General features: G+C 44.5%; 1 protein-coding gene across 1 annotated transcript in view; it reads right to left on the reverse strand.

Annotated features, from left to right (window-relative positions):
* gldn (gliomedin) overlaps positions 1 to 16372 on the reverse strand; it is a 206503-nt gene extending 190131 nt beyond the window's left edge. The window contains exon 1 of the mRNA XM_038813341.1: positions 16280 to 16372. Coding sequence (XP_038669269.1) covers positions 16280 to 16357 — 78 coding nt within the window. The 5' untranslated portion in view covers positions 16358 to 16372. The remainder of the gene's footprint in view (positions 1 to 16279) is intronic.
* Between the last annotated feature and the right edge of the window lie 374 nt (positions 16373 to 16746).

Raw genomic sequence — 16746 nt, forward strand, 5'->3', positions numbered from 1 at the left:
AAAAACCCACCTCTGACCTCTGTCCTATATCTATTACCCCTCAATTTAAGGCTATGTCCCCTCGTGCTAGCCACCTCCATCCGCGGGAGAAGGCTCTCACTGTCCACCCTATCTAACCCTCTGATCATTTTGTATGCCTCTATTAAGTCACCTCTTAACCTTCTTCTCTCTAACGAAAACAACCTCATGTCCATCAGCCTTTCCTCATAAGATTTTCCCTCCATACCAGGCAACATCCTGGTAAATCTCCTCTGCACCCGTTCCAAAGCTTCCACGTCCTTCCTATAATGAGGCGACCAGAACTGTACGCAATACTCCAAATGCGGCCGTACTAGAGTTTTGTACAACTGCAACATGACCTCATGGCTCCGGAACTCAATCCCTCTACCAATAAAGGCCAACACACCATAGGCCTTCTTCACAACCCTATCAACCTGGGTGGCAACTTTCAGGGATCTATGTACATGGACACCGAGATCCCTCTGCTCATCCACACTACCAAGAATTTTACCATTAGCCAAATATTCTGCATTCCCGTTATTCTTTCCAAAGTGAATCACCTCACACTTCTCCACATTAAACTCCATTTGCCACCTCTCAGCCCAGCTCTGCAGCTTATCTATGTCACTCTGTAACCTGCAACATCCTTCCGCACTGTCTACAACTCCACCGACTTTAGTGTCGTCTGCAAATTTACTCACCCATCCTTCTGCGCCCTCCTCTAGGTCATTTATAAAAATGACAAACAGCAACGGCCCCAGAACAGATCCTTGTGGTACGCCACTCGTAACTGAACTCCATTCTGAACATTTCCCATCAACTACCACTCTCTGTCTTCTTTCAACTAGCCAATTTCTGATCCACATCTCTAAATCACCCTCAATCCCCAGCCTCCGTATTTTCTGCAATAGCCGACCGTGGGGAACCTTATCAAATGCTTTACTGAAATCCATATACACCACATCAACTGCTCTACCCTCGTCTACCTGTTCAGTCACCTTCTCAAAGAACTCGATAAGGTTTGTGAGGCATGACCTACCCTTCACAAAACCATGCTGACTATCCCTAATCATATTATTCCTATCTAGATGATTATAAATCGTATCTTTTATAATCCTCTCCAAGACCTTACCCACCACAGACGTTAGGCTCACCGGCCTATAGTTACCGGGGTTATCTCTACTCCCCTTCTTGAACAAAGGGACCACATTTGCTATCCTCCAGTCCTCTGGCACTATTCCTGTAGCCAATGATGACCTAAAAATCAAAGCCAAAGGCTCAGCAATCTCTTCCCTGGCTTCCCAGAGAATCCTAGGATAAATCCCATCCGGCCCCGGGGACTTATCTATTTTCACCTTGTCCAGAATTGCCAACACTTCTTCCCTACGCACCTCAATGCCATCTATTCTAATAGCCTGGGTCTCAGCATTCTCCTCCACAATATTATCTTTTTCTTGAGTGAATACTGACGAAAAGTATTCATTTAGTATCTCGCTTATCTCCTCAGCCTCCACACACAACTTCCCACCACTGTCCTTGACTGGCCCTTCTCTTACCCTAGTCATTCTTTTATTCCTGACATACCTATAGAAAGCTTTTGGGTTTTCCTTGATCCTACCTGCCAAAGACTTCTCATGTCCCCTCCTTGCTCGTCTCAGCTCTCTCTTTAGATCCTTCCTCGCTTCCTTGTAACTATCAGATGCCCCAACTGAAACTTCATGCCTCATCTTCACATAGGCCTCCTTCTTCCTCTTAACAAGAGATTCCACTTCTTTGGTAAACCACGGTTCCCTCGCTCGACCCCTTCCTCCCTGCCTGACTGGTACGTACTTATCAAGAACATGCAATAGCTGTTCCTTGAACAAGCTCCACATATCCAGTGTGCCCAACCCTTGCAGCCTACTTCTCCAACCAACACATCCTAAGTCATGTCTAATGGCATCATAATTGCCCTTCCCCCAGCTATAACTCTTGCCCTGCGGGGTATACTTATCCCTTTCCATCACTAACGTAAAGCTCACCGAATTGTGGTCACTGTTTCCAAAGTGCTCACCTACCTCCAGATCTAACACCTGGCCTGGTTCATTACCCAAAACCAAATCCAATGTGGCCTCGCCTCTTGTTGGCCTGTCAACATATTGTGTCAGGAAACCCTCCTGCACACATTGTACAAAGAATGACCCATCTAATGTACTCGAACTATATCTTTTCCAGTCAATATTTGGAAAGTTAAAGTCTCCCATAACAACTACCCTGTTACTTTCGCTCTTTTCCAGAATCATCTTCGCCATCCTTTCCTCTACATCCCTAGAACTATTAGGTGGCCTATAGAAAACTTACTTCCTCAAAAGGCAGTGGGAGCAGAGGGCAAGATTCTCTGCTCCCCCCCCCCCCCCCCCCCCCACCCCCTCCCCCATGGCGACTTTCTCAGCGACGGGACGCCGTTGGCCGGAGGTGGAATCTTCCAGTCCCACCGCTGTCAATGGATTTCCATTGACGCCGCCGGGAAAACCACGGCGGGACTGGGAAATCCCGCTGGCACAAGCAGCCAAAGAGCCCCCCCCCCCCCCTCCCCGCTTAGAGTTTTTGAATAATTTTAAGGCAGAGTTGATAGATTCTTGATAAAGAAGGGGGGGTGAAGGGGGCAGGTGGGGATGTGGAGTTTTGGGTACAATCAAATCCACTATGCCAGAACAGGTCCAAGGGACCGAGTGGCCTGCTCCTGCTCCTAATCCGTATCTTTGTATGAATGTTAACTGCTGACCCCTCTTCAACGCCTGACTGGGCCAGGATTTTCCGGTTTCACCTCTTCTTTAATTCACCCTTGGAAACCCCGGAGATTACAAACTGACCTTTGGAACAATAGATTAAAATATGTCTATGTTCCGAATGCAGCAAGCGAATGATTTCCGTAAGGAAGCCGCAGATAGTTTGGATACTGTCATATCCATGTGAGGCTCGAACTGATTTGTTGTTAAATTGATACAATCGGAATTAAAACAGTGTATTTGCAGGAAGGCACCAGTAAGAGGGAAACAAATGTTAGATTTTAATTGTTAAAATAACAGTTATATTCCCTCGCATTTCCTTTTCAATAAAAATAAATTAATTACAGCGAATCCACAGCTGCATAAGCAGATGGATGGTGATACATTTCCAACTGATCGCATTGCGTGTTTCTCCTGGAAAGATAAACAATACGCACTAAATAGATTTGATGGAGCTCTTTCGCTGAAAACATCTGGAACAGACTTTTAATTGAAGATTTGGAGGCAGAAAAAAAATCCCCTGCCATATGAAAATCTGATTTATTCTGAATCAGAAAAAGAAACAATTGCTTTTCAATCCTTTTAATGGAAGAAGCCATTACAATGCTTAATGGTTAGTCCACCCGCTCTTCATATTAAATATCTAACTAGGGCACTTTCATTTAGCCTGTTGCATATTTATTCATGGGAGAGAATCAGTGCTGAAAGAGATTTTCCCATTATAATTCAAGAGGATTCTTAACCTATTTTCACATTTTAATCCTGCATCTTAATACATATTTTACTCCTTAAGTAAGGTTGGGGGGGGGGGGAGGTTGTTGGGTTACGGGTATAGGGTGGATACGTGGGTTTGAGTAGGGTGTTCATTGCTCGGCACAACATCGAGGGCTGAAGGGCCTGTTCTGTTCTGTACTGTTCTATGTTCTATGTTCTATGTCCTTGGGAAATATACTTGAGTCCGTTGTAAGTCCGTGTTTTTTGGCACAGAATTAACATGAATGTTAAGGATTGAATATTCCTCCCAGCCATTGTAACCTGCTTTAACTATTGGCGATAGGCAGAAGTTGAAATAGAGCGGTGATTTGTTTCTGGCACATATGTCTTTGCATTTGGAACAACAGAAGCGTCAGACCCATCAGCATGGAGGAGGAAATGGTGGACAACCCAAGCTATAGGGATAAGTAACGGTCAGGTTGTGTAAGGAGTGAGATATCTCTGACATCCATCCTCTGGTTGTCGCGTTCACAATTCCAACGCATAACTGGAGTCCTACCCGTGGGGAGGACAAATCCTCGATGAAACAGATAGTGCAGCAAGGGTTTACTGGCATGAAACAAAGCGACAGGTTGTGACAGCGAATCCCCTTCTTTACCTGTGGCTGCAGCAAATTGCCGGACCAGGTACATTTCCATCAAAAATGAAGGGATATCAGTGGGAAGTACCCTTCAGTTGATCTGTGTTGGCAACACCGCAGATTCGATGGGCCAAATGGCCTAATTCTGCTCCTACATCTCATGAACTTATGAACTTATAAGGACACAACACTGTTTGCTTAAAGGAACATGCAACACCATGAAAATTAAAGGGTCATCCGTGTCCCCTCAATTTATTCGTCTGTATCCTGTGCATGTGCCACATTTACAAAATGTCTCATTAAATACTTTCATAAACATAAAGCACATCCCTTGCTTTGAAGATTCCACACATTTCTTTCACTCTGTCATGGGCAGACATGTCAATATGCTGCGATTTTCAAAGGGTTTGCAAATGTACAAAATTAAAAGTCATAAAATTATAAAGGTTAAATTACATTCACAAAGCCACTAACTAGCTTTTGAATCCAGCATTAATTATGCTTGCCTGTGATGGTCGATCAAAGTCTAGGTTGCAGCAACCTACTTGTCATGAACGCTCAAACTTTCTGTAGTTATATAATTACTGGCTAATTTTGAGTGTAAATGAATGGGAATACTTCTAATGTGATGGTAATATTCCTGAAATTGTTTATAATTTCTTGACCGTCATCAATTTACATCAGTATGTTATGAAGTTTAAGAAAACTTGCCTCATTGTAACAAAGGATAGTTTTAGTTTTCCACGAGGTAGACAAAAATTAATCAAGAAAAAATTGTGTGCTGTGATTATGTCACTCGAAACATATTCTGCTAATTTCTCTGATATTTTGGGGTTTATTCCATGTGGTAGTCAGTATTAGGGGTATTACAGTACCCAGGTTAAGGCTGTAAGACCATTGGTGTGGGAGGTACCTGAGACAGCAAAAACATTGGTGAAGCCTGCCTGCTGGTTCCGCCCAGTAAGGCGGAGTATAAGAGTCTGTGTCACCGCAGTTGCTGCATTCTGTACCTGCGCTGCTGGGGGAAACATCTAGTCCAATAAGGCCTTCATATGTACTCCAATCTCGCTTCGAGAGTTATTGATCGTGCATCATTCGATTTTTCTGATCATCAACTTGAAGGATTAGAATCTCCAGCAAGATTATTAGTCAAAAAAACTTATTAGGTAGATGTACAAGCTAGTTCCTGGAGCCAGCCCACCAAGAGGAACCATTTAAAAAAGATGTGGTGATATGCATCAGTGCAAATACACACGGGGTTAATGTAAATACACTACGCCTAAGTAAACACTAGAGGGAGCACCAGAGACGTCATGACATGCAGACATGTAGCTAATGAACACATAGAATAGGACACAAACAATGGGCAGTCAAGACACCCAGAGGTGACACGACCACAAGGGGGCATTACACAACCCATATATAAGGACAAGGCACACATGCTCTGTCTCTTTCCACAAGCGACACTTCGAGAGTAGGACAGGGGCAGATCAGAAGCATCACACCCACCACGTGGCTTAGAGCAGGATGGTTAGTTAGACTGAGTTACTATAGCAAGATTAGCAGGAGAGTCGAACTCATAGAGAACTGTGCTAATTGTTCAATAAATCACATTGAACTTACTTCAAAGTCTGGAGTATCTTTTGGTCAAAGCTGCATCGAGTTGCAGCCTGTGTTATCTCAGAGTACATTACACAACAAAAGCCACCATGTAAAAGCCCAAAAAGTTATCGGAAAACGGCTGTCTGCAATGGACAATTTTCAGAAATTGGCAAAACCTTGTCTCCTTCCCAACTTTCCACATTCCTACCAACATGCCTTGAGTGTGACCAGAAGAAAGCCTCTTGGGAACCAAATGTAGACGCTACAATGAGTGACTCAGTCAACATGCTAGTTACTAGATGGCAGAAGCAATTAACCACACAAGGAAATGCTTTTATCCAAGATTTACATTATTTCTCTCAACCGTTGGCTTGGCGTGAAACTGTAAATAATAATTGCATGGAACTACTATGTCTGGGCGTTCCCTAACATTCCTTGGAAATGCTAATCCCAAAGAACTGTTCCATGGGTGGTACGGTAGCACAGTGGTTAGCACTGTTACTTCACAGCACCAGGATCCCAGGATCGATTCCCGGCTTGCGTGGGTTTACTCCGGGTGTTCTGATTTCCTCCCACAAGTCCCGAAAGACGTGCTGTTAGGTAATTTGGACATTTTGAATTCTCCCTCTGTGTACCCGAACAGGCGCCAGAATATGGTGACTAGGGGCTTTTCACAGTAACTTCATTGCAGTGTTAATGTAAGCCTACTTGTGACAATAAAGATTATTATTGGAGTGAAGTCTGATGATCAGTGATAAGGCAGAATCTTCCCCATTGAAACACCTCGGTATCGTAATGGACTGTTCATGGATCCAGGATGTGAGATAGTTGCAATACATAAGGTGGTACAATCAAAAGCGAGAGGGGCTTGGGGCAATCACTGTTGTGGGTGTGGTTTTTGCAGTTTTAAGAAACATGCATTGAGCAATGATTTAACCGAAGGTGAGCAGGTGACTGATATTGGTAAGGTTACCAATGTTACATTAAACTGAGAAAAGAAGAGTAATGAGCCTTAACCATTTCCTCTGCCCAGATATGTTTAGACCCAACCTAAACAGTTAGGATTAGAAAAGGGAGATGTGGGATCACCTATCTATATTCCTAAGCAATGCCCCACCAATTATCTCAAACCTGGCAGGTAGCCATTAATGCATAGCATTTCTCCCTCTCCTTTTCCTCCTTGAAGACCATTTTCTCACTTCTGCAACCAACTGGAAAAGGAATCAGCGGGGAAATTAGCAAACATGTTTTTACACAAGAGAGTAGTCCAGATCTGGAATGCACTTTCTGTACTGCTGCCAGAATCAGATTCCATGGGAACTTTGTAGAAGGCAATTGAAGGATGCCTGAAGAAGTTGCGTGCACAGGGTTATGTTGTTGGTGGTGGTGGTGGGGGGGTGGGTGTGGGGGGGGGGGGGGGGGCGCGGTTTTGCATGATTCCATGGCGCACACTTAAGCCTTACTTTCAAATTAATTGCACAGATAGGACGAGACACACAAATTTGTGTGCAGCTCCAACAGCCGCGATTTTGCAGGTCTGTTAGCCGCTGCCAAAAATCCTGTTATAGCCATTAAATTGAGAGAGGGGGGCCAAAATAGGATTGGCACCAGTGACACCTTGGTTTGAGATCTTCCCCGCCACCCCACTGGAAAAGTCCGCCCAATTAATCCAATTAGTTTTAAAACCATACTGTAAGTACAAAGGCTAGCAAGAATTCTGAGAGTCAATGGTCACTGTTGTGGATTGTATCTATTTTCTAAAAAGTGAGCGCTTGATGATAAAAAGTCTCAAATAAAATTTGGCCATGAATCGCTGAACTCCAATGTATTGCAAGAAGACAACAATCAGGTGCTATTTGATTTAGGAGATATTCCAGTAACAGGGAAGATGTTTATACTTCGCTAGTCGCAAACTCATAATGGTATAAGCGTATTTAAAATGCTTCAAATGAAATTTGAACACAGCATCAGAGTCAAAGTTTCATTCCTTCATGTACAGCCCACACCATGAGCAGGGGTTTAAAATTTCACCTGAGCACTTCCAGTTTTGAAAGGAAAGGAATGAAGAATAACATGGCAGGGGGAAAACATCTATTCAGTTTGGTGGCTTGTTCTCCAATTTCCAAGTCAAAATGGATACATAAATCAGTGTCACATTCTGACACCAATCATCTTGTCCAATCATCCATCATGTCTTGTCCAATCATCCATCATTGTGGATGGCATGGTGGCACAGCGGTTAGCACTGCTGCCTCACAACGCAAGGGGCCTGGGTTCAATTCTGGCCTGAGGTCACTGTAGAGTTTGCATGTTTTCGCCTTATGTGCGTGGATTTCCTCCATGTTGTCATGTGAGAGTACCCTTGAAGAAATGGGTGTTTAAGAAATGTACCTTTAAGAAATAGAGCTGCTCATGTTACTGGAGTGGTGTCAGAGTGTGCGTGGAGCTGATCTCCACTTCTACTGTTTAGTTTCAGTTTCAGAAATGTTTGGGTGTGTCTGTGAGCTGCACTGCAATTAATCTATGCCATCCAAAGACTATCTATGGATCATTTCGGTGAACTCAGAATTGTAAAAAAAAGGTCTCAGTATTGAATATAAATCTAATGTGCTCCTTTTTGAAGGTTTGTTAAGTCTTTTGGATGGTAAAAGGACAGCATACAGGTTATTTAGTGTTGTATTCTTTGGGGGGTGTATTTGATTTACTGGTTGCTAAGATATTCACTGTTTGTTTTAGAAAGGTTAACTTGAGCTCATCGAATAAACATTGTTTTGTTATAAAAATCACTGGTCCATTTTCTGCTGTACCATACCTGTAGAGTGATCCCCATACCCCAATCTATTAAACGTTGTGGGTCAGGTGAACCCCATGATACACTTTGGGGTTCTCTAAACCCTGGCCCATAACAGTGTGCTCTGGTTTCCTCCCACAGTCCAAAGATGCATTGGTTAGGTGGATTGGCCATGCTAAATTGCCCCTTAGTGTCCAGGGATGAGCAGGTTAGGTTACAGACATATACAGGGATAGGGTGGGGGAGTGGGCCTGGGTAGGGTGCTCTTTTGAAAGGTTGGTGCAGACTCAATGGGCCTCCTTCTGCACTGTAGGAATTTTATTTTGATGAGAGGCCAATAATGTTCAACAACAATGAATCAGACAGTTACAAGTTTATTGAAATCACCAGAATGAGAAACCATAAACAAATGCATTCATCAGATATTTTTCGTCTGAACGTTTTGTGTAAATACAAGGAAATGGCCGTGAGAAATTTTTCAAAGATTTTACCCTTACCCAGAATACAGACTCAAGGCTGCAATGTGCTTTGCTTAACCCATATCATTAGAAACAAAATTAATTGGTGTTGTCTAAGAGCAAATATCATAATGTAGGCATTAGAAATAATACTTTGGTGCACTGTTCAACAGCACTAGTATCAACGGTGCTTCATTCACTAAATATGTCAGGTGATACTTTAACAATCTGGTTTATATCTTGCAAGGTGGCAAGCAGGCCTTCTACAATGCCAAGGTACTTAAGATGCTGCTGAATATCGCGCTGCCGAAACCATATATGTTCCCCTGCTTCTCTATAAATAGCACTCACTTTATGGTTTAAATTAAATGTACAGCTGTATTCTGATACAAAGCAGCAGACTTCAAAGGAGTTATTTCAGTATGGAGAAGACAGAGAAGTAACAACCAGAATCAAGAGCAGCCAGGACTTTGGCTGAGATGGTGGCAGAGTCAATCAAACTCTCGGGTCACTAGTTACAAATCTGAGGACACCTCAAGAAACTTGAATCCAACATCTTCAAGCTCTGTCTTGAACTTGCTTATTTTCCTCCTTCTCTTAACATGGGATTTTAATCAGTTCGCACTCAGCATGTTTGACATATGACATTAATCGGATTGGGTGCACACTGAATGAACCGAGGGCAAGTGGAAACTTTGAACATTCCCATCTTCTAGGCAGAAACAACGCTTAGCGCTAAATAATTGTTGATCCTAAGATGGTTACCTCAGTCCATTCTGTTTTAACTTTCTACCATTTCACCGTGCCGGTATCTAATGCATTTTTGGAAACGCTCTCGAAGCATGCCTTGCTGCAGGTTCTGGCACGTAGGTCATATGATAACGTTTTTTCTCTTTCCAGCATTTCAATTCAGCATCTTTTTCATCGACCATTTTATCATATTAGTTCTTGCTCCTTTCTATTAGTGCGACCATTCCACCAATCTTGTTCTAGCACCTCATTCCGGTTTATTTCTCCATCGGAATTGCTTATCCTGCCGTCAGTTTCAATACTTCTCCCTCTCCGGTTAATTTTTCATCGTCAAGCTTCCCTTCTTGAAGCTCTTATTCGCCTGATCCAATTCTTCACTGGACTTCCTCTTACTTTCTAGTTATTTGTTCATGAAGTCCAGCATGTTCTCTATTGTCTCAATAAGTTCTTCTTCTTTCAAACTTAATTTTGTAATTTGTTTTGACTTTTTTCTCCATGTTTGTTGTCAGCCATGTCATTTGTTTTAATCTCTTCTCTGGAGCTTTAATTTTGTTCGCAGATCCCTCTTTATTTCAATAATGTCTACTTTTCTTTTTAGGTCTTTAATTTCTGTGTTTCTTCTGAGGATGTATACATTTCACAAATGGAACCTTTATTTCCACTTGTCTTAACTTCAGCCAAACCCTTTTTGCTTCACTGTTGGGCAGTTCAGTCTCTGGTGAAGTGTTGACTTGTTTCCATTCTGCAATTCTCTCGTTGCTCTTCATTTGGGCATTTTGGTGTCCTCCCTCTGCTGGTCATTTCTTGCCTGTTATTTAGTGTCTTTCGCTGCCTTCCTTCTGGGGTCTTCCATTTCCCTTTCTGAGGTCATTTATTTCCTCCTTTCCGAGGTCTGCATTGCCATCTCTGAGATCTTCATTGCTTCCTCTGACATCAACCATTGCCTACTTTCCAAGTTATCCATTGCCTCCTCTAAAGTCTTCATTGCTTCCTCTGAGGTCTTCATTTCTTCCCTTCTAAGGTCTTCTTTGGTACCTTTCTGAGGTCTTCATTGCCTCCTCTGGGGTCTTCATCACCTCCTCTGAGGTCTTCATCACCTCTTCTGAGGTCTTCATCACCTCCTCTGAGGTCTTCATTACCTCCTTCCCGAGGTTTTCATTGCCTCCTCTGAGGTCTCCATTGCCGCCTCTGAGGTCTTCATTACTTCCCTTCCGAGGATTTCTTTGCCACCTTTCTGAGGTCTTCATCGCCTCCTCTGAGGTCTTCATTGCCTCCTTTGAGGTCTTCAGCGCCTCCTCTGAAGTCTTCATCGCCTCCTCGGAGGTCTTCCGTTGCCTCTTCTTTGAGTTTCTGCTGCTTATTGACCTTTTGTGTTTGGTGGCTGAAATTGTTTCCCACTTATCAGCAGTTTTAGCAGTTTTGGCACCACTTCTGGCTAAAGGTTCCTGCCCTAACTGGTGAACGGCACCATTTTGAGCACAATGCAGCCCTTCTGCACTTTTCTCAGTGCTTTCAATGGCCAGCGCTATCTCCATTATTCATTCAAAAGTTATGTCGACCTCTGCAAGCAATCTGCCTTGAATAACGTCGGTATTCACGGCACAGATTAAGCTATCCCGTAACATGTCATTCAGGATGGAGCAAAAATCACAACACTTAGATAATGGCTTCAGTTTAGCAATGTAAATCACAATCAAATCGCCTGGGGCTCTCTTTGTCGAATTAAATTAGAATTTCTGGATGTATAACTGATGGTTGAGACTGCAATTGAGCCTTCACTTAATCCATGAGATAAATAAATTATTTGGCGTCATGCTCGCTTGGGGTAGTGAGTCTGTGAATAATGTTTGAGTTCCACAAACACTCGGTATTTCACCTCCTCCCCTATTTCGCTTGCTTGAAAATATTACCGAGGCACTCCAGCCCTCAGTGGAGGAGTCAGATTGGTCTATTCACCCAAAGAGATTCTGGTGAGTATATTTTTCTTTTTCTCAGACTTCAGTTAAAATGTAAATGGTCAGAGGTAGTGTCGGGAGCATTTATCCTCATCGCCAGTGTCATGATGCAATTTCAGAGATTTCAATAGTGAACAACAAATGATTCATTTACAAGCACCCACAAGCGCAGCTATTTCTGGAATGCCTCGGCCTAAGAGAACTCCTCCCCCTGGGATGATTCCCCACTCTGAGTCCTGATTGGTCACTCAGGCTTTACTCTGCTGTGTTGCACGGAAAAGGACAATTACCACAGTATTTCATAAAACAATCCTCTCGTCCCAAAATCAAAACCTCCATTTCAAAGGAGTCAGGGTAGTTTCTTTAACAGATGTACCACAGTCTGGCACAATGTACTGCTTATTCCCCCACAAAACATTGGCCACATCGCCAGGAGGAGACCGAGTGATTCTCCACAGTGAGGGTAAACATATTCGTCTAACTTACCATTGAATGCAAAATAGTTGACATCATAAAAGCAGGTTTACATATGGTGCCACCCAGTGGGACCTCGGGATTCTGGTTGCGGGGGTCGTCCTCGTGGCGGGGCGGGGGGGGGGGTTCCGATTCCGAGGGTCTTCCAAGGTGGCCAGGCCCGTGATCGGGGGCTACCGATCGGCGGGAACACTCATTCTGGGGGGGGGGGGGCCTTTGTTCCTCCGCGCCGTGCCCCTGTAAGGCTCCACCATGTTGCGCAGGGGCCGGCGCGGAGAAGGCAACCACGCGCATGCGCCAGCGCAGAGACGGCTGTCTCACACATGCGTGAACCTGCGCAGGCCGTCGCCACATGCGTGGACCTGCGCCGGCTGTGCAGGGCTAGCTTTCGGCGCCGGAGAAGCGCACAGCACTCAGGTGCCATTTTAGCCCCCGAAGAAGAGGAGAATTACTGGGCCTGGAGGCCCGTTGACGCCGGCGTGGCTCGCGCCGGTTTTGATGCCAGCGTCAACACTTGGCCGCGATATAGCAGAATCCCGGCCTGCATCTTTATCAAGTGGGCTTTATTCATTTAAAAGCTCAAGTGCCCAATATTAAATATGTGCGTAACTGTTACTTTGGTCACTGCTAAACTGGGCTTGTCTCTTCTCCTTCTCTCCTGTAAATATAGGGCTGGAGTTTCACCCCTCTATGATGTTAGTATGAAGGAGGGCAATGGAAATATTTACAGGCCAGCCGACGTGCCGGGCAACTGGCACCACCTCACTCCAGAGGTATTTTCCCCAGAGGTGAGATTAGAGAGGTAAAAAGGCGATCCAGCTGGAAGTAGAAGATAGTCAATTAAGATAAGGGGATGGGTTCTCCTCCCCGCCGCACCACATTTCAGGTTCGCCCCGCCGGCGGAGTGCTCCGTTACGCCAGCTGGTCAATGGGGTTTCCCATTGTGTGGCCGCCCCACGCCATCGGGAAACCCACTGGGCTGCCGGCAAAACGGAGCATCCCGCCGGCGGAGAATCCAGCCCAAGTTTATCGGTTACTGACAGACACAAACTGGAATTTTCCAATCCGCTCAAGGGCCTCCACGGCTCTGGAAATTATGCAATCTGCCTGGAGGTGTTCTCCCTGCAATAAAAATGGGGGCTAACATTCAGGCGGGCCTTGAGGTACTCACTGCCTCCGTGGCCACACAGTGGAAGCCGGACCCCCATTTAATCCCAACATCAGGGTCCTGACCAAGATTCCAAAATCCAGCTAATGGTGTATGTTCCTTTGCACAATGGTGCACAATGCACTTGTCCCAATATCTTTTGATAACATTTTTAAACTCTCTCGATCTTCCCTTCCTTCTACACACTATAGGCATTCAAAACAAACTTTTCTCCCTAACCTTCATCTCCCTGTTTGACGCCAATGCAGATGTGCACTATTATACTTGACTATTTGGGTAAGTTTCTCAATAAGTAACATTTTTAACTTGATGCCATTTTCACAAAGCATTGTCTGACCACATTAGACACGGGAGTCTTTGTAACCAGGTTTTTAAAAAAATGAAATTGTTGGTGGTTACTGCATGAATCCTCAAATATTGTGAGGAAATGTTGTGATCTCCGATCTCTTCGGCGATGCATTGTGTTTTTACTGTATGATTGAAGGAAGCTGCAGTACAACGCACAAACAGCGGCATATCATCACAAAGCTTTGATCTAAGGTGTTTTTACTATTTCTTGTATTAAGTTGCTTTATGAAGAATGGTTGAAGAGATTGGGCCTGAATCCTTTGGAGTTTAGAAAAACGGGGGCTGATCTTGTTGAAACATATAAGATCCTGAGGTGATTTGATAGGGTAGATACAGGGAGGATGTTTCCTCTTCTGGGGATGGCGAGAAGCCGGGGACACAGTTTGAGAATAAAAGGGTCGTCAGCACATAGAATTCTTTTCCCCAGAGAGCACTGGAGGCTGGGACATAGAATTTATTCAAGGCAGACTTAGACAGATTTTTGACAAACAAGGGAGTCAAGGATTATGGGGAACAGATGGCAAAGTGGGTCAGCCATAATCTTACTGAATGGCGAAGTGGATGCAAAGGGCCTACTCCTGCTCTCATGCTCCTACTTAAGCAGTCCAACAGCAATGGTTTCTGTCCCTGCTCCCCTCCCTCTCACCTCTGTCTCCCTTCCAGTTGTCCCATGGTGAGCTAGTCAGTGTAGGTTACTGAGAGCTAATCAGGTCAATGACACGACAATCACGAGTGTTCCAAGCCCATCCCCCCAACTTAACATGGCCAATCCCAGCTGTGTGGGAATCTAAGCTCTGCTGTTGTCAGAAAGCAAGTTGCACCAATCAAAAATGGTAGCACAGTGGTTAGCACGGTTGCTTCACATCGCCAGGATCCCAGGTTCAATTCCCGGCTTGAGGCACGTTCTCCCCGTCTCTGCGTGGGTTTCCTCCGGCTGCTCCGGTTTCCGCCCACAAGTCCCAAAAGACGTGCTCGTTAGGTGAATTGGACATCCTGAATTCTCCCTCTGTGTACCCGAACAGGTGCCGGAGTGTGGCGACTGGGGGCTTTTCACAGTAACTTCATTGCAGCGTTAATGTAAGCCTACTTGTAACACTGATAAAGATTATGATTATTATTAAATGTACATCACCATTAGCCTGTGCTAACAACACAGGAAAAAATGATTACAAAAGTAGAGTTGTTCACTGGTGAGCGAATTTACACTTTTGAAAATAGATATTGTCCATTTATCATTGCAATCAATCTGTCGACAATAATGACTACATGCATTCAGCATGTTAAAGTCTAATACTATTCCTGGTTATCGGTTGTGGGAATATGAACCTGTCATTATTTTAGAAAAGGATGCACCCATCAAAAACAGTAGCACAGTGGTTAGCACGGTCTCTTCATAGCACCAGGGTCCCAGGTTCATTTCCCGGCTTGGGTCACTGTCTGCAGAGTCTGCATGTTCTCCCCGTGTCTGTGTGGGTTTCCTCCGGCTGCTCCGGAAATGCTCAGAAGGCCCTTCAGGATTTGAGAAAGCAGTGCAATCCTTTGGATCAAGGCTCAATGGAAGTGACATTTGTCTGGGTAGTGGCATAAACAGGATGGCATCAAATTGGTCGCCCATCATCTGCAGCACCTGGTATTTAATTCCCTTCATTGCAATGGAGCGGAATATCATCGTCAAGTGTAATGAGCAGATCAATCTCATCTTGCCCATTCTACATCACTCCCTAAATCACTGTTCTACCTCACTACATTGAATGGTCTTTTCCCAAAACAGTATCCAGACTTATTTCTTTTCATCTAGCTCACCTCCAGCATTTCCCGTTTTGTATTTCAGCCATTGTTATTGGATTTTAGGATATAACAGATAAGAATCACTCGGGACACTTTCAGGAAGTGGATCACAGTCGTGCACTCACAGCCCATAGCCACCTTGTGCAGCATTACCTCTGTATCCCAGCTTCCTTGCATCCCACTCCCTTAAGGGAGCAGATGGGGACATCCCTTATCTCCCCTTTATGGCTGCTGTGAAACTGGTATCTACAGGATACAAGAAGAAGGGACTACAAACAAAATATTCCGGTTTGTGGACAAGGTACTGCTCCCATAAGGGACCACCTCATTCGCCAATATCTTCCAGGCATCAAAGAATTCAGCCAAATCTCCAGTTGCAAACCTAGCCCAGCTGAAATAGAAGACATAGAACATAGAACAGTACAGCACAGAATAGGCCCTTCGGCCCTCGATGTTGTGCCGAGCAATGATCACCCTACTCAAACCCACGTATCCACCCTATACCCGTAACTCAACAACCCCCCCTTAACCTTACTTTTTAGGACACTACGGGCAATTTAGCATGGCCAATCCACCTAACCCGCACATCTTTGGACTGTGGGAGGAAACCGGAGCACCCGGAGGAAACCCACGCACACACGGGGAGGACGTGCAGACTCCACACAGACAGTGACCCAGCCGGGAATCGAACCTGGGACCCTGGAGCTGTGAAGCATTTATGCTAACCACCATGCTACCGTGCTGCCCAAGTCCCCAACAAACTATGGGAATCCTGCCTCTTTGCATAGTCAGGGGTCAGCTTTAGATAGCTGTGTGTGCTTACCTGTTTGAAAAGAACGTCCCAAAGGCGGGTGATCGTCACTAAATCAGCCAAGCAGATGGAATAGCCAGCATTTATCATTCTGGATTGATCAAACATAATACAGGTAAACAGGGCCCCCGCCTCTTCTATTTCAAATACTGACTGTCAAGATACCAGTGCAACCATTCCACTACCTAGACAGTCTTTTCTCGCAGTTCTTCACATCTTTGGGGAAGGGAGGGGGGGTTGCTGGGAAATGCATTTCATCTGCAAGCGCCATGCAATCATTGGCTTGACTGACTCCATAAAATATATATGTAAAGATAACTCCCATATCACACTTATGCAAATATATGCTTAAATTATGGTTTGGGTGCATAATATATACATGAATGTACAAAGCCTTCATAAATAATATACGAGGAGTTACTCTCTCAAGAATCTACCAAGAAAGACTTAACATAGAACATAGAACATAGAACAGTACA

Source organism: Scyliorhinus canicula, chromosome 12, assembly GCF_902713615.1.
Source record: "Scyliorhinus canicula chromosome 12, sScyCan1.1, whole genome shotgun sequence".
Lineage (NCBI taxonomy): Eukaryota > Metazoa > Chordata > Chondrichthyes > Carcharhiniformes > Scyliorhinidae > Scyliorhinus > Scyliorhinus canicula.